Consider the following 19,129-nt stretch of genomic DNA (forward strand, 5'->3'; position numbering starts at 1 on the left):
GGAGAGGTGAACGGGGCCATGGTGCTGCCTCCTCCCTGCCACTTTTGGAGGGATTTGCTCTCTCCCCACATGGAGGAGCCAGCCTCTTCCCCCTCAAGTGCTGCGACTGTGTCTCAGCAGCACAGGGGTCGGGGGACCAGGCCAGCTGCACTGTGGCCTGGGACAGCCTGGTCTATGCTACAGGACACTAGAAGAGGTGAGGATGGTGTGGGGCGCGTCAGCACGTATAAAGAGGTGGAATTAAATAACCCCCCAAAAGCCCATTGGCCCTGACTGTGAAAGCCTCACTTCCAGTGGTGAGCAGTTCCACTGACCCCAATGGGGCTACCCAGGCAAGCAGCTGCTCACTAATGTGAGTGAAGGGTCCATAATTGGGCCCTTTGTGGTTAGTGTAACTGACCCTGCTCAAGCTAACAGCGGGCTTTGAACCGTGGACTTTCAGAGCTAATGAGCAAGGGTCTCATTGGGGGGGGAGGGATAGCTCAGTGGTTTGAGCATTGGCCTGCTAAACCCAGGGTTGTGAGTTCAATCCTTGAGGGGGCCATTTGGGATCTGGGCAAAAATTGGGGATTGGTCCTGCTTTGGGCAGGGGGTTGGACTAGATGACCTTCTGAGGTCCCTGCCAGCCCTGATATTCTATGATTCTATATTGCTTGGGCTAAAGACTCAGTCTGTTAGCTGGAAGCAGTGACAGACTCATTAACTTCCCATGCGGAGCAGCCACTAGAGGGGGACAAAGCCCACCCAGTGTGGTTTACAATTAGTAAACCCCGTCCCTTTTATTGTTGAGCATTTGTATGTATTTTAACTTGGGTTTCCAGAAAGATGAAAACTGAGGGCACAGCACCAAGAAAGCTATGAATTTATGAACAAATGCAAATTGATGCCTGCGGGGCAGGAACACGCTGGGAACCTTTTGTATCAGAGAGGAAAATGAACCTCAACATGAACGGGATTTGTGAGCTCAGAAAAGATGCCTTGTTCAGGTGAACATTTAACTGTTGTACACAGATCAGAAGATGAACATAAACACGGGGCCTGCTCTGCAGCTATGAGCTGCCTTTGATTGTGGGGTTTTAGAGGAATTTGGCAGCTGAGACCACACCCTGGGCTTCTGCACCTGTTCTTAGTAAGAGTCAGAGCCAGATGTGCTGTGATCTCCACTCTCTCAGGGTATGTCTTCATTGCAGAGTGAACCCAAGTTATTTCCCGGGTTTGTCCCCTAGCGCTCACACAGAAAACCCTCTGACCCGGGCTTGGGGGTGCTTTCAGCCCAGGACAGCTTAGCTAGCTGGGAACATGGGTTAGAGTCCAGTTTCTGCTTTCACTCAGACTGGAACCCACCCACTATGCTGTGAGGATGAAGGTAAAACCGCTCAAGTGCTAACAGTCCTCCAATGCCCTTCCCACAATTCTCCCGGAAGGACAGACAGGTTCTCCCACAACTAACTGGGGAAGGCTCCTGGAGCATCTCACAAAGACCCATAGGATACGCCCCCAGACACATGGGGGTGAGTGAAGAAACACTGAGGGCACAGCAATGTGGCCAGGGCCTTCCAGTGGGGAGGCTCACCCAGGCTGGGCTAGCCCCGGTGCTCAGAACCAGTGCCAGTTAACGGTGCAGAGAAGACATACCACCAGAAGGACAAGCAGGGCCAGATAGGGATGCAATTGTATAATGGGGGTGCTGAGAGCCACTGAACCAAACTGTACACCTGTATATAATGGAAACCACTTCAAGCCAGAGGGTGCAGCAGCATGCCCAGCACCCCCAGCTCCAGCACGTATGGGGACAGTTCCTGCCCCTGCAGCTCTGTGGGTGCAGTGTCCGGACACTGCTCAGTGTAGCTAAGCTTCGTGCCTGCAGGGGGCCAACGGCATTCTGAGGGTGAAGGCCACTTCAGAAGCAGAGGGTGAGCTGATTCCTGACTGCTCAGCCCCCCTGGAAGCAGGGGCTGTGAGCCAGGGTCTCCTCTCACTCACGCCAGTTTTATCCTGGAACAGCCTCATGAACTTCATTGCTGCTATTGCCAATTTACACTGTACAAGAGGGGACCCATGTTGTGTCTTCTCCCTGACCATCGGGAATGCCAGGCAGTGCCTCCCCTGAGGTGCCTGCATAGGGCAAAGGGCCTTTCTCAGGTTGACTGATAGATGGTGTGAATACCCCTTTCCCTAGAGACACCAGAGGCAGCTGAGGGCTCTGAAATGGAGCCGTCAGATGGGAACAGCAGGGACCCAACTGGACAATCAGGAGCAGGATTGGGTCAAGACAGCTACCTGGAGCCAATGCAAGCCTTCCCCACCCACTTGGCAGGAAGGTGTTGGTGAGGTTGCAGTACAAGATCTTTCAACCCTTCAGAAATTGCTCCCTGTTGCTAACGTCATCCCCACTGTGAAAAGGTTTGAGAATATCTTTTAATGGGAGCATGCAGTGCGAGTGTTTTATACTCTCAGTCTGTGCTTGCCTCCATCAAAGTGGTTTAGGGTCAGAGTCTCATTTCAGCGATACTGTTGCAAACCTGAAGTAACTCCACCGAGGTGCACAACTGCAGCTCTACGTGAGGTACGTTAAACCAAATGGAATTACTTTGCATTTACCCACTATAAGTGAGAGCAAAATCTGGTTCTTAAAGGAAATATGAACAGGAGCAGAAGAGGGAATGTGACACTGAGTGAGGTGGACAAGGTGATTTAGAGCAAGCTAGAGTGAAAAAGGTGTGCAAGATTCAAGAGGCAGGTAAAAAAAAGGGAGGTGACAAAAGAAATGGTTATTCCTTTAGCCGTGATCTACACAGGCCACCTCTAAAATGCGAGGAAGGAGAGTCAAGAGAATAATTCAAATGCTTTCTATACATCTGTTCTGGGAAGGTCTTATTTTGTGTGTTATCACAAAATGGCTGCCATACAAGTATTTGTAATAGAGTTCCATGTGGGATCAGGAGATACACTGGCTGAGTGTAACACCAATACAGCCTGATAGATAACTGTACGAACATACAGAGCACAGACTGTGTTACTCACTTCAGTAGCAGGAGCAGATAACAGAAGGCACATAAAATCTTCCATGAATAACAAAATCCTATTTGAAGCTTTTTAAAAAACAGATGGAGAGTCCGTACTGCCAATGCATGAGGGAAAACAAAACAAAACAGATTTTCATAGATTCATATATTTTAAGACCAGAAGTAACCATTATGATCACCTAGTTCAGGGGTAATCAATTATTGTTTGTCAAGGTCCAAATTTCTTTGTCAAGATTTAGTCAAGGTCCAGACTCCAGAGAAAATAGTACAAAAATAATAACACTAATGATAATAAATAAATAAAACTATTTTGCGGTCTGGCAGTCTAGATTTGGCTGCAGGTCTGCCTATTGACTATCCCTGATCTAGTCTGCATAGCACGAGCCAATTTCGTCCAGTGATCCCTGCATGAAGCCCATAACTTCTGTTTGCGATAGACCATCTCTTGCAGAAAGGCATCCAGTCTTGAGTTAAAGACTGAGCGTGATGGAGAATCACCATGTCGCTAGGGAAGTCCCAGGGATTAATTACCTTCATTTTGTGGCAGGCCTTGTGTCGCTCCGGATTGAAAATTGTGCTGCTAGGCGTGAAATCAAGTTGTCAGGGAGACTTGCGTCTTAGAGGCACCAGGGAGGAGAGAAAGCTTGTATCTGAGGCAGTCCAGAGTGAACTGGGAAGGCATTCTCTACATGGCAGTCCATGCCAGGAGAAATCCGACTGAGCCCATTCCACATAAGCCTTCCTCTAGGAACAAGAGCTGTCGTGGCAACCAATGCAAGTAGCAGAAAGAAGAGAAAAATATCTGTAGAGGGAACCTCGAAAAAATTCACCGCTGTAAAGAGGTTCAGCAGTTCTCTGGAACTCCTCATTTTAAAAATGGGGAAGAACCTATCAGCATTTATAAAGTGCCAGTCACTATACTAGCTAGGTACTTGACCATGGTGTCTTGGCTTTCTGTAATCTCTCTGTTGTACACTCATTATCAGGGGCCTTTGGGAACAGAGTAGGCTAGAGGGGTTTGCTGGATGTTCATTTATGCCAGCCCTATCTAGCAAGGAGTCTGATTGTTGTTGCTGTTTATACCAGGGCAAAAAAAAGAGGGGTATTGACACTGCTTAAGTCGTGCACAATGTCACAAAGCGTTTAAGCACAGCTTGGTTTTATACGTAACACAAACAGGGTCAACTCGGTCAGAGTCTCATTTGCGTTTTGGACCGTTCTGAAGCTGGGAGAAGGCTGCCCCGGCACGCTGCAGGGAGAAATCTTGTAAGGCTTCTGTGTCATTTACCTAGTGCCTACACTTGCTCACGGGGATTTATGGCACTAGAGGTTCCACCCCAAAGATCAGCTGCTGCTTTCAGCCGACTCCACTTCCATTACACGCCAAGGTGCTGAATCTCCACTGGCACATTGTTCGTTTTTCATCTGAGCGGCACGATGAGTTATTGCTCTTGTCAGTGCGACAAGAAAGAAAGGAGACGGCACTTTGAAGTGAGGTGACAAAGCAGGGGAGAACGGCACATTTCGAACTGACGGAATTCCCAAGCAGAGAGAGTTCAGAAGATGTAGTAAAATGCATGCACAGGTGTGAATACCAGGGATCACTACTATTCTGAACCATTCCCGTTTATTCCTCCTGATTTCAACTACTGTGTAAAAGAGAGGGGCTCAAATGACCTGAGGCAAATACTTTTAAGCGCCTAAAGATGCAGACTGATGCCTAGTGGGATTTTCAAAAGCGCATAAGCAGGTTAAGTTTCAATCAGAGTTAGGCGCTTAACTTGCTTAGGCATTTTTCTAAAACCTGCATCTTTTGGCACCTAAATACCTTTGTGTATCTGGCCCCAGGGCGATATTTCCCAGGGACTGTCTTTAATTTTTAAGAGGGCTTTCTTTTTTTCTCAGATTCATTTAAGGGTGGGATTTTCAAAAGGTGCATAAAGGATTAAGAAACACAAGTCCTAAAGTTAGTGAGACTTGTGCTCCTAATTCATTAGTTATTATTGAAAATCCAGCTTCCAGGTCCCGGATCAGCAAAGCACGAAGCATGTGCTTGGGTCGCCATTAAACTCAGTGGGCGTTAAGTACAGGTTTACATGCTCCGCTGAATAGGAATGGATTTAAGCACATGCTCAAAGTTTAGCAGACACCTAAGTGCTCTGCTGAATCAGGGCCTTATGGTTTGAATTTATCCCAACCTCTAACATCAGGGTCCACTTTGGTTTTATTCTGTACATGCATATGGTGCCCAAGCCTTTAAAGAGAAGGGTTTTCAAGTCGTGGCCCAAATAGCCTGTTAATTTTCACACACCAGTCTCCCATTTCTCACTGTCATCTAAACCTGTGCATGGCACAGCCAGCACCAGTTCTGTGTAAGGGACACAGAACCCTTCCATTCCACCCACCTCTCCCTCCCCTGGTCTCTGGTGGCTGTTGACCCATGGAATCTCCTGGGACCTCATAGGTGTGACTGGTAGAGGAGACACCAGTAAGTCTCCTTTCTCTGGCAGGAAACACCAGGGTAGAGAGAAGCTCCACCTGAGCAAAGGTGAGGGCACTCAGGGTGCTCTGCATGCATCCAGAGAGAAGCCAGCCTTCTCAGCCTCACAGAGATCCCCAGAAGAGGGGCAGGAGAAGAGACTGCAGGTAGTAGCCAGATGGGGAAGGAGGGAGATGTGGAAAGGAACAGCTGAGTTACACCCGTTCCCCTGCAAACAGCAGCCCCTGCAGTGAGTTGGGAAGGGACTGAGCAGTCTGCTTTCCTATTCGCCCCTGAACTGAACTGCCTGCTGCCCACAGCTCTGACACAACTGCAGCTCTAGCCTTGAGGGGAAAACCCTCCGAAGGCCTGTGCCAGCAGGTGCAGCTAGCTGATGGCCTGCGGAAGCAGTGCAAAGGAGTTCTGCATCCCTTTGAGACCCCATCGTAACAAAGAACTGTATGGCACACAGAATTGACAACCTCCAGGGTTCAAAAATCATGAGATTGACTTAAAAATCACAAGAGCTTTAAAAGGAGACATTTGGGACTGTTTTGATTTGCCACCTGACAGTAGGCCTGATTCCACTCTCACTTACACCAGCATAGCCCCATGGGCTTCAGTGGACTTAGTCGTGCTCCGCAGCAGTGGGCGGACACTCAGGTCCATTCTCCACGAGTGTGCCCCGAGAGCGGCTCCAGTGTCAGGATCCTTGCTCTGGCCAGAGGCTGCTTAGGCCAGTAGCGTAGAATCCACCACCCCTCCACTTAGACAGTCATGCAGCGAGAGGACGGAAGCCACACAAGGACACAGTTGGATACATGGAGGCCATCGCTGTGACTGCTAAGAATCCTCCTTTTCCTCTTCTTTTTCCTACAGGAAAACTGCATGATAAATGAAGCAAGACTGCCTGCATCAAGATCCAGGATGAAGTCTTCATCCATAGCTCAATGGCATTAAAGGCTGTGGTTGCTCCTGACCAGCTTATCTGTTTATCCTTAGGAGAGCTTTCCCTTTTATACCAATGACCAATTCATTTTTTAGAACCACAGCTAATAAAAATCCTTGGCCGCTCAGACTAACTGACCAAAAGCACAATCAGACGTTACCCAGGGAGCGAGTTGTTACCACAGGCTCTGAGCAGCCCCAGCACTGATCTGCATCGTGACAATGGGAAAGAGAGGAGGACAAAGCAATTTGCCTCATTTTCATTCCCAGCGCAGAAGGCATGCTTCCATGAACAGTATATGACCTGTCCTTTCTGTTATTTCACCAGATACAACATAATGCTTCATGAGCTATTAATTTAATAGCTCTGAATATTGCTCTCATTTTCATGCCAGTTGAGCCTACATTACCTATTGGATATAGATAATCTTCTACATTGATTAATTCCTGCTGCTGTCAGTGCTAGTTGTCATCGGAGATGTTTCTCTCCCCTTTCATGCTAAGGTTGCAGACGCAATAATTCAACCGTGTAACTGGGGTGTCATATCGTAAGCCAACCTTTCCTCTCCATGCTCATTTCTCAAGACTTGGGAAACATTAGCATTCAGCTAGGGTGCAAAGGGGGAAAATGCATGACTGCAAATTTAAATGGACAATACCTGTCCACGTCACACTCAGATAGAGCTACACCAGCATCACTGGGACAGGAGAACATTTCTGCTACATTTTTTCAGTCATTTTAATGTTTTTCTCTTAATTTCTTGTGCAATTAAAAACTTTGTGTGAAAGTGGGAGCAAGCAAAAGGCTTCCTTCTTTGACTCTTCTCTCAAAGGCTGGGCAGGGTAAGGAGCTGTGGCAAATCATTTGGTTTGAAGTGAGACAATTATTCCAGAGCCTAAATCCATTGTGGAGAAATTATATTTGGTGTCTGCAAAGAAAGGGTAGAAACTAATGTATAGTCCAGCAGAGTACTTGTGTGCAATCTCTACAAAAATACTGGCCATTTAGAATCAGGGCAGTGATTCAAAACTACGCATTTGGGTTAGCTTGAAAGGGGTTTTAAATCACTTATTCAGAATGTCAAAGCTGTATTATTGCAGAGATTTCACCTAATTGCTCAGCTGCTGCTCTTGGATCGAATACATTGTGTGTATTGGTCAAAGGGCTTGTCTACACTGGAAATTTTTCCAACTATATTGGTATAACTCCCCATGTAGACACACTTATTCTGGAATAAGAGTGACTTTTTTGGCTCCATTTAAACTGCTTCTAAAGGGACAAACTATACTGAAAAAAGGTCCTCTTATAATGCTGGAATAAAAGTGTCCCCACTGGGAGTGATACCAGTATAAGCGCTTTAAATTCACACCCTACTTTACACTGGTATAACCTTCCCCTGTAGATAAACCCACCGACACTCCTCTGACACAACCTCTGCTGACTCTGACTCACTCTTAAATGCCACTCTTCTGTCCTTAACAGAGTCTGTTAAGGACTCTGTGGAGGAGAGTGTTTGGACTGGAATTTCACAGGTACGTGCAATACCCCAGTTTTCATTTCTTGGTCTCTCTGTACACATAACTGTTGGTTTTGGTCTCCACCTTGTATGTTTAATGGAGGACGAGGTGGTGGTAGGCATTTCACAGTGTTCACCAACATCTCACTGCTAGTTCTCTCAGGCTAGCTGTTAGCCTGGTGTGTTTCTCTATGGAGTTGAACATGGATGTTATGCTTCTGGAGGTCCCTAGGAGTAAATATACCTCTGTGGACTGTAGGTTTGCCATAGCTTACTCTTTTACTGCAAATATAGAGAATAATCTTCGACATCACTGCTGTGAAAATATTGAAACAGGTCCACCCTACAAATCTTGATTATTGGCTTTGCTTCAGACTCCGAAATATTTCTGTTCTGCTTTTTCAGCATTATTTATTATTATATTCAAGCTCTGAGTACATTGAGCACAACGTACTTTGTGAATTTCACAAAGAAATCGTATATCCTGACTCATAAGCTATGAATGAGTATAATCAATAAATCAGTATAATCACCAGCAATTGGATATTTGACAGTCACTGCCAAAATCAGGGTGGAGAAGGAGTAAAAAAGGTATATAGGAATTGCCAGACTGGATCAGACCCAAAGTCGATATAGTCCAATATCCTGCCTCTGACATTGGTCAGCACTATATGCTTCAAAGGAAGGTGTAAGAACCTCGCAGTAGGAAGACAATCTACCCTGAATATCATGTGTCATACTGAGCTCTAATAGCTAGAGACTGATTTAAGCTCAGGAGCACTATGTTTAATATCGCTTCCAAAATCATCATCATAAATTTTGACATTTGGATATTCTTGCTATCCTTAAAAATATCCAATCCCTCTTTAAATCCTGCTAAATTCCTGGCCTCGATAACTTCATTTGACAAGGAGTTCCACAGCCTAATTACACATTGTGTGAAAAAGTATTGCCATTTATCAATTTTGAATTCTCCACTTTTCAATTTCTTTGAACATCTTTTTATTCCTGTGTTTTGAGACAAGGAGAACAGAAGTTCCTGATCTACCTCTCTATTCATTATTTTATATATTTTTATCATGTCCCTTCTTAGTCATTTTATTAGCAAAAGAAGCAAAGAGACACAAGAATATTGATTTCTAAAGAGATGACCCTGAAATTCAAACACAACTGGAAAAGCAGGGGATGCTTTAACTTCCTACGAACAACTGGTACTTCCATAAATCATATAATTCCACCTTCCTTTGCTTAATTTATGAATTATGGTTAATACAAGAACATTAACACTCTGCATTGTTTCTGTTCTCCTGTGGGCCAGACCCTCAGCTGGTGTACATCGGCAATGGTGGCAATGAATCAATGTCAATTTACACCAGCTGAGGATCTGGCTTCACGGAGTAAAACATCAGGTGACATACCCATGTCTAGCTCGAGAGTCCATCTCAAAGTCTCATTTGCATAGCACACCTGTTTTTGCTTTTGGAGCGTTGTCAATGATTTTCCTTATTGGACAGGCAAATATCCACAGTTCCCCATTTGTCTCAAAGGTCAAGAGTGGGCAGGCACGTTCACAGGATAGGATGTGAATCTTTGCGTTAACCAGGAACAGTAGCAGTAGAGTAGGATCAGCATAAGCGGAATGTATAGCGGCAACTTGCCAGGCTACCCCTTGGAAAACACCCAGATGCAGCCACTATGGACTGACGCAAGCTGCTTTTCTTTTGCAGCATAATACTTAGAGCCTGATCCTCAACCTGTGTAAATCATTATTGCTCAACTGAAGTCAATGGCATTATGGCAGTCGACACCAGCTGAGGATCTGGGCCTTAGCGCTCAGTCTATATTAACCCTTGCACAAAGCTTTTAAAGGAGGTGAATCCTCTTCCTGTCTACATTCAAGGGCAAGGGCTACTAAAGTTAAAGAAGTGAGCAAGTGGATTGAGCTGAGATATGCCAGTTGGGACATAAGAACACTGACTGGAAGAAACTTGGAGCTGTGTGAGGTCTCAAAGGGGAGAAGAGAAAATGCAGCATGTGTACAAGAGACAAAATAGAAAGGTTGTAAAGCTAAGACGCTGGTGGAGGTAGGGTGACCAGATAGCAAGTGTGAAAAATTGGGACAGGGGGTGGGGGGTAATAGGCGCCTATATAAGAAAAAGCCCCCAAAATCGGGACTGTCCCTATAAAATCAGAACATCTGGTCACCCTAGATGGAGGGCTACAAAATCCTGAAATGGTATCAGAGTTATTCTGGATGAAACCACGAAGAGGCACGTGATAGAGATTACCAGAACATCGGACAACAGAGGGATGAGTGTTGGGAAGAGGTAACGATCCATATAGTAAATGGGTATGCGCTACAGTTAGGAGAAGATGAAAAGTTAAACTAATTTTTCAGTGGGTTATTGTGAGTTTTTCAGTGGGTTATTGTGTTTCACTGGAAACATACCACCCAATGAGAAGATAATTCTCAGAGCAAATCCAAGTGCACATGTTAGCACTGAGAAGGCTGTGTATGAAGTATTCCATGGAGGGCATGGCACTGGAACCAGAAACTCTGAGCGGGCAACGGTCCCACAGACTTGTCTGGCACGGGACGTGGTGATTGCAAACACAAACGTTCAGAAGAGGGAAAGTCACCTCATAGCCGGTGGAAGACAAAAGTCCCAAATGGATTTATTTTTAACAAAAAGTGATCAATCACCAATAATCAATGGTACAGTAATACCTGGCAAGTGCATTGTGAACCAGCACAGACTTTTCCTTATGGACTTCAGAATGCAGAGACCTTGGAAGCAGTGAAGCCCTGGACACTGCAAAAGCCTAAGTGATGGAAACTTAAAGGAATAAAACTTATGGGAATAAAAAGAAATCTTTAAACAGGACATAATGCATAAACTTCTTGACTACACACAGGGATGTATGGAGGATAATTCATGCAAACCAAAATTAATGCTGCTGGATAAGGTACATGAAGTCTGAGGAATGATGAAACCAGTGTTGAAAAAGATAAGAATGGAAACTTGATGGTGGAATCCTCCAATTCAAGACTCTGTTGAGAAGGAAAAGGTAATCTTAAAAAAATGGCAGGCCAGTGGCTTGAGCAGGGATAAGAGTGTGTATATGGAGGCAAAAAAGGAAGCGAAGTGTTACAGAGAAGAGCAACTCATTATACATTTTAATCTTCAAATCAGTATAAAGCACTATGTTGGAATTTTTCCATCCATTTTACATGCTGACAAAAATTTCAGGTTGCCACAAATATCAGGGCATCCTGAGGTACAAGTTAGTGCCACAGAGCATTCAGAAAGACATAAGTATAAAAGTTTTGCAGTAACAAACATCAGCTTTCAGTAGCGCACTGCTAACTTGTTGTAACACAACTAAGTTACTATATGTTCTAATAGTTCACTAGACTTGTTTCTACAGATCTTGTATCAAAAATGATAATCTTTTGCTGGTTGCAGCCTAAATTTGCTATGTCCCAGGTTGCCTGTTAGTTTGCCATTTGATAGGGCATAAATAACCAGTAATGTCAGAGCTACCAGTAGGGAAAACACCATCAATTCTATCACAGTAATTCATTTGGCCCGTTTAGAATCTGCTCCAAAGCCCATTAAAACCAATAGGAGTCTTTCCACAAACTTGGAGTTTGGATAAGGACCTTAGTGAACTGAATACAACAGCCAAGAACCCCAGAATGATGGGCAATACTTACTAACTCTGCATACAAAGCAGAAATTTATGCTGAACCCTTCTATCAGATTAAACACCAGTCACAACAAACAGATAAAAAACAGTGCTTAAAGAAGGGAATCAAAAATCCATCAAAACCAAACAGATTCAGCCTTTGACAACATACAAAAAGAGACCAATAAAAACCACGTCACAAATCATCATGTGATAATACAACATGCCTTCTTCCCATGAAAAGAACCAAGCCTTACCTCACACTCTAGCGGCAAAGTGTGGCTGGCATTTAGCCCTCAGAGAGCATCTGCTCCCTTACAGACCATGCAATGAAGTGAGATTAGTGCTTGTGAAAACTTTAGCTGCGTTGACAGACATGGAACCTGAGCGCTCGCCCACAGTACAGGAACAAGGCAGGCAGTACAAGCTTCTTCCAGTTCTTACCGATATGCCTCATCGCTGACCTCTGTGAGGGGGTACTTCAGTCTCCATGCCCCTGAGACAACTCACCAAAGTGTCGATCAGTGTCAGCTCAAGGTTTGTGGGGGATTGGGCTTTGTTTGCTCTTTTCAATACTTCTAAGCCACCCTTCAGTCCTTGTTTCTTCACTTCCTGGCTGCTCTGAGCATGTCGCAGATTTAATTCTGATTTAATACATAACATTCCACCATGCTCTTTTCCTCTATAACTCTGTAACCCATGTGCCTAATAGGGAGATATCTCTTTAAGAGACTCCTTGGGAGGAGGTAGGAGTGAGTTGTGTCTGGGTCATTGTTGCTAGGTAGATTAAGCACTCCACATCCAGAAACTTTGGGTATGCTCCAGTACAGGGGTGGGCCACATCTGGGTGGGGCAATTATATGCAGGGCCATGAATGTAGGGCTGGGGCAGAGGGTTGGGAGGTGCGGGAGGGAGTGCAGGGTGTGGGAGGGGGTGCGGTGTGCAGGAAGGGGCACAGGGCAAGGGGTTGGGGCACAGGAGGGGTGCAGGGTTTACAAGGGGGATCAGGGCAGGGGGTTGGGGTGCAGGAGGTGGTGTGGAATGCAGGAGGGGGCTCAAGGCCGGGGTTGGGGGGCTCATGGCAGGGGGTTGGGGTGCAGGAGGGATGTGGGTGCGGCAGGGGGCTCAGGGCGGGGGGTTGGGATGTAGGAGGGGTTCGGGGTGTGGGCTCTGGCCCAGCGCTGCTTACCTTGAGTAGCTCCGGGGTGTGAGCGGGGCTAAGGCAGGCTCCCTGCCTGCCCTGGCCCCATGCCGCACCGCTCCTAGAAGCAGCCAGCACCACGTCCCTGCGGTTCCCCGTTCCCAGCCAATGGGAGCTGCAGGGGGTGGTGCCTGCAGGCCAGAGCAGAGCGCGGAGCCCTGTGCTCCCCCCCCTCCCTCCCCCTGCCTTAGCCCCGCGGTGCCACGGGGGTGGCAATCCCGCGGGCTAAATCCAAAGCCCTCATGGGCTGGATCTGGCCCGCGGGCTGTAGTTTGCCCAGCCCTACTCCAGTAGGTTCCCTGTTGCTGGGGTCAGACTCCAGTCAGGGCAGCTGCTTTGCGGAAGGCCATGTGCCCTGTGTGAGTTGGGAGAAGTTGAGCCCAGGAGCAGGAAGCAGGCTGTTGTCCCTAACTCTGAAGCATTTTGCAGCACGTTAGTGATATTGTTAACCCTCTAACAGGGAAGCCTGGGCAATGCTAATTATAGCCAGGGGAAATTGGGAGGGAAAAATAACTCTTTTAATTGTATGCTTTGAATGTTGTTTTGATTTTCGCCAAATTGTTCCAGTTAAATTGTCTCAACTAGTCTGAGTCACCAACCTTTTTTTAAATGCAGTAATGGGGAAAGAGTCATTTCTACTTTGCTATTTTCAGTTTTGTGTTTTCTTGTAACAGGGTTTTCTTTAAATCTATACCCGTAACTGATGGTGGGTTAATCCATCAGCTGACTGGCTAGCAGTGATTTCAGCAGGGGAAGAGTCTACCTGGATCCAGCTGAAGATCCCTACGAGCAAGGGGAGGGAAGATGTTGTTTTAGACTCAGCAGACTGTCTAGATTTGGTGATCAAAGACTCTAACTCAGACTTAGGTGAACTAAACCTGCGCTTCTGGGAACTTTCCCTTTCTTCTCACTGTGTTTCTGTGGGGACTGAACAGTTCAGATTTTAATTTGTTTTATAATTTAATTTGTTTAATATGTTTATGTATAACTGTGAAGGTAATGTCTGTGGATTATAAAATAGCCATGTCATGCGGTAAAAATTAGATTATTTATTTCTTTATTATACGATTTTATAAAGTTATTTAATTAAATTCAGTTCTTTAGTTCCTTTTGGGACTTGCATGTGGAGAGGTTGACCCTGTGCGATCCTTGCTGAACTCTGGGTCTCCAGCTACTTTCTATGGGAGTTGGGTTTTTTTTAAGACACTGGAGGTGGGAAATGAAGTGAACTGTAGCCCACATAAAGGTTACAGCTCCTCACCATTGCACAATGGTAGAAGATGCCACCATTGGGTTTTTTTTGGGAAGACAGTTGATTTACAAAGAGGAAAGATGATCTTGTGATTAAAGCACCAGACTGGGTATCAGGCTAAGTTCAATTCCGAGCTCTGCTACAACCCTCTGGTGTGACCTCTTGTCAGTCTTGTGATCTCACGGGTTACATCTACACAGCAAACAATGTCGCCACACGGTGTCAAGGTTCAGAGCCAAGGTCAACTGACTTGGGTTCGGTGTAGATGTTCCTGCCTGGGCTGGAGCCCAGGCTCTGAGACTCTCCCCACTTGCTGGTCTCAGAGCCCAGGCTCCAGCCCAAAGGGGAACAGGTATCCTGCTGTTTTTAGCTCCAGAGAGTGAGCCCAAGTCAGTTGACCTGGGCTCTGAGACCTGCTGCTGCAGGTTTTTTTTTTCCTGTGTAGATGTACCCTCAGCTCCTCATCTGTGGCATGGGAATAACACCCCTTCCTTTCTCCCACCTTTTGTCCTATCTATTTAGACTGTAAGCTCTTTGGGGCAGAGACTGTCTCTCACTATGCATCTTTACAGTGCAATGGAGCCCTGATCTCAGCTGGAGGCTGCAGGCATTACTGTAATACAAACACTAATAACTTTTGGAGGTACTGTCTGGTGGTCTCCTCCCTGTCTCCAGATGTGTGGTGTTTAATACATTTGCTGACAGATGGGAGTGTCTGCTCAGGAGAGAACGAGGTTTTGAATATCCAAGGTATGGCAAACCAGGACTGAAGGGCATTGACAGCTCTATTGAGAGCCCTGCACAATAACTGCCTGCATTACTGCATGGCTTTAGCCAGTGCAGTTATCACCTGCATTTCACAAGCACCAGACTCACAGAACACTAAGCAGCCTGAATGTGTTTCTCTTTTGGATGAGGCCGCATAACAGGCATAATACAATCAACAACAATTCCTAGCTTTCAGATCTAATCCCAGGATTTGTTACGATCTGATTACGTGCAGTAACTCGTGAATCAAAAATGTAAAGTTGTGCAGTGAGACAAAGTAAGACAGAAAGGAACTATGGCAATGGGACTTTAAAAAAGGCAAAGGATGTGGAAGACACAGAGTGGCTAAGGGACACTCAAGAGACAAACAGTGGCTTTTAATTACAAAATGAATTGCTCTGCAGGGCACCCTCACAAGTGATAATACCATCACCAAGCTTTTTTCTTTTTTAAAGAGGAGCCAGTAATTTATAGAGGGACTATCAATGATCATCTGGTCTGACCTCCTGCACAGGGCAGGCCACAGAACCGCACCCACACACTCCTGTAAGAGACCCCTAAACGTGTAAACACTATGCTGAATGTCATACATCCTCATTGCACAATGTATGCATCATATCCAGTTTACCTGATGACATGCTCAGGGTCAGCAAAAGCCCTAAATCCCCAGGTGTCCTATATAGATACTCTAGGGGCACCATTCAGTTTTAAAATTCATTTCCCTGTGGTACAAACACAGGCCCAGATTCTGCAAATGCACGTGAATAACTTTGCATGTGAGTAGCCTCATTGAATTCAAAGTTCACCTCCATATACTGCAGGATTAGGGCTAGGACTGCCAAAACAGCTGGTTTGATTACCCAGGATATTGACACTTGTGAACAACAATTGACACAGGCAAATCACAGATTACAGGTACTGTGGAACTTGAGCAAACTAACAGAGAACAATTTACAGGGGAAAAACCAGTACAAATCTCTCAGATCATGGAAGAACCAGCTAAATATGGCAAGAAAACAAACAATTCTCATTTTTACAATCAAAGAGCAGTGAGCTATTGGTTTTGTGCTGTAACTCTCCCATTGTTCACCATGCAGCATAATACGATCAGATTTTGGTTTAGGCCATTATAACATTATTTCAGTTTTATTTATGGTTCATGAGCAAGAATTTAACAAATATCACTCTAGCAAACTATGTCCATAATGTACTAAGTGTGCAGTATCTATCTAACACATGGAAAATGTTAGAACTATGCTGAGGACAACAGAGTTTCCTTTCGTAAAAGAGAGGCAACCCCATCACTAAGGCTGTATTTTTCCTCTGCCCTAGAGGGGAACATTAGACTTGCATAAACACACAGTGCAATAGGCAGTATAAGGTGCTAGAAATTATATTGTACCTGTGGTGAGTCCTGAACTGGTGACAGGCTGAGGTCAGGGATCTCTCTCCCTTTCTGCCATGGGAGGGACCATTTCACAATAGGGAGCTAGGATTCCAGGTTTTCTGATGGCCAGCTTACCCATAGCATGTTCTTGGCATCACTTCCATCACCTTGGAATGTGTCTCAAGTCTCTGATGCCTACAAGCCCCAAATCCATTCACTACTCTCCACCTGTCATGCCCCCTTCTCCAATTCACTCATTACTCCCCATTCTGCTCCATAGTCTCCTTCAGTCTGTGCATGTGCACACTTCACTTAGACTATCTCCCCACTCTCACCACCCCATCCTTGCCCTTCTCCTCCTCCAATCTGCTAACTCCTTCCATCCCCCACACCGGCCTAATCCACCTGCCGAACGATGCCGGGGCAGGGGTCTCAGTAGCATCCCCAGCCGGGAAGGGAGCCAGCAGAAGTCTGTTGTTCGCTCCTCTACGGGGAACAGAAAGGGGCAGCTGTTTCTCCCCTGGACCTTGTAGAAGGGTCGTGCATTCTTATCTTTCCCTTCCAGAGCTCTTTCCCCACTGCCGGGGCAGGGAAGAGGGCTGTTCAAACTCAGGATCCTGACAGGTTTCAGAGTAGCAGCCGTGTTAGTCCGTATCCGCAAAAAGGAAAGGAATACTCGTGGCACCTTAGAGACTAACACATTTATTTGAGCATGAGCTTTTGTGAGCTTATGCATCTGATGAAGGGAGCTGTAGCTCACGAAAGCTTATGCTCAAATAAATGTGTTAGTCTCTAAGGTGCCACAAGTACTCCTTTTTTCAGGATCCTGAGTGACTGCGTGGGGGTGTTACAGCTGAAGAGTCAATGCTCCCTTTCCCTCCCATGCTGGGGAGCACAGGGAGGAGTGGAGAGGCCCAGGCTGACAGCAGCTGAATTGCCGCAAGCCAGCAGGCCGGATCTCTGCTGCTCTAAGAATAGATCAGGCAGAGTTAATGTAACATAGATCAATGCTCCTACTCAGCATCAAACTAGGATGGGCACCAGTCCCCTGGAGCATGCCAGAGAATGAGCAAATGACTGTTTGCCTGATAGCTCAGTCTGTGTCTGGCTTCTGGTTTCCTGGGCTTGCTTATATCATTAATATGCCTATATCCAGCACTGCAATAAGTTTCTCCGAAATTCAGGGAATTTCTAAAACTCATTTCGTTAGTGACATTCCCAGCTACTGGCTCTCAGGTCAGATCTCCCATGGCTCCTGTAATGGACCTTGCTTTGGGGATCGGGGGTGGGGGGGTGTCAGAAGCTCTAAGGATGGCCCAGGCAGAGGACTTCTGCCGAGTACAAACACATCCGCAGTCCTCAGTACAGTTACTGCACATTCCATGTACACAAAGTCACATCTTTCAAACGGTTCCTTGATTTTAAATCCACTCACTGTTGTAGCTGCTGTTGTTGTTAGTCTCTGTCGGTGCCAGGCTGTGCTGAATTGGCCCTTCAGAAGTGGCCCTTCCTGACAGTAAATGGGAGAAGAGAGGGGAGGCGGGGAGGGGGAAAGAAAGAGAAGGGAAGGGGATATTTAGATAATCTCACTGACCAAACAGCAAATACTTCAACTGTTTAATGCTATTTGCATGCCAGTTTGTATTGCAATGCCCTACCCCGCCCTCCCATGCACCTACTGTAGACAATAGCAATGGAGATGTTGGGCTGTCTGCTCAAGGTTGGCTTGGAAAAGCTGATGGCCTGAAGTCCAGCCAGAGGACCATTAGCCCTTGCTAAGCATCAGTCCCCAAGAAATGCTTTGCACTGTACTAAGATCAATACACACATGAAGAAAGAAAGTAATGGGCTGTTCGTTTTTTACACACGCCAAGCAGTCCCAACAGGCATGTCCAGGGCATTCTGTACATCGCTCTATCAGTATGCTTGGATCATCTTTCAACATTCCATCCAACAGCCCTTAAAAACACCAAACTCTTTTGTGTTACGAATGTGTTTAATTCATGTTGGTGAAACCGTTGTCATCTACGGGGTCTGCTTTTCTTTCACAAACCGTACTTGCTACATAATCTTGTAAGGAATCTGCCTGTGCAAAATTTACAGATAGGTGCTTTATAATCCTCTCATGTAATTACTCCCAAAGATATTGCATTTTAAAACAAAGAGGCAATTCACAGGACCTTAAAGCCTGCTGGGTTGAGAGGACTGCACATTTTAATGTTAGAGATGATATTTACCATGCATAGGATCCATTACTCATCTCACAGCCTGATTGTCCTCTTGCTTACACCAGTGTAAATCAGGAATAGTGTCACTGTTTTCCATAGAGTTACACTTATGTAGAGGAGTGTAGGATCAGGCCCCACGGTTATAAAATTAGCAGCTACTGAGGATGCACACACACATACATAGTAGCTAATTTTTCCTAACTGTGGAGTAATGAGCTTGGCATTAGTTCCTTAGTCTGCATCTGAGTTTGGGAGATTTCCTGGTATGCAGTCCTGGTAATGAACAGAGTCAAGCTTACTCTGTAAATATGAACCATCTCTTTTTTAAGCACTGGTTTCTCTTTAAATGCTCTCCCTTTTCCACTTATTCTTCTAGAACTTGATGGGACTCCATAGAATCATAGAATCATAGAATATCAGGGTTGGAAGGGACCCCAGAAGGTCATCTAGTCCAACCCCCTGCTTGAAGCAGGACCAATTCCCAGTTAAATCATCCCAGCCAGGGCTTTGTCAAGCCTGACCTTAAAAACCTCTAAGGAAGGAGATTCTACCACCTCCCTAGGTAACGCATTCCAGTGTTTCACCACCCTCATAGTGAAAAAGTTTTTCCTAACATCCAATCTAAACCTCCCC

General features: G+C 45.8%; 1 protein-coding gene across 10 annotated transcripts in view; it reads right to left on the minus strand.

Annotated features, from left to right (window-relative positions):
• Positions 1-19,129, minus strand: part of NRG1 (neuregulin 1) — a 763,523-nt gene that overhangs the window by 405,470 nt on the left and 338,924 nt on the right. For 6 of the 10 annotated variants that reach the window (XM_048851616.2, XM_048851621.2, XM_075128908.1 and 3 more), the window contains exon 2: positions 17,704-17,778. The exons of 2 other annotated variants lie outside the window; for them this stretch is intronic. Coding sequence is in view for 5 of the 8 variants with exons in the window: in XM_048851621.2 (XP_048707578.1) it covers positions 17,704-17,778 (75 nt within the window). In the remaining 3 variants the exon portion in view is untranslated. The remainder of the gene's footprint in view (positions 1-17,703; positions 17,779-19,129) is intronic. 2 more of the 10 variants (XM_048851620.2, XM_048851618.2) reach the window with 1 other exon arrangement.

This window comes from Caretta caretta, chromosome 5, assembly GCF_965140235.1.
Source record: "Caretta caretta isolate rCarCar2 chromosome 5, rCarCar1.hap1, whole genome shotgun sequence".
NCBI classification, from domain to species: domain Eukaryota; kingdom Metazoa; phylum Chordata; order Testudines; family Cheloniidae; genus Caretta; species Caretta caretta.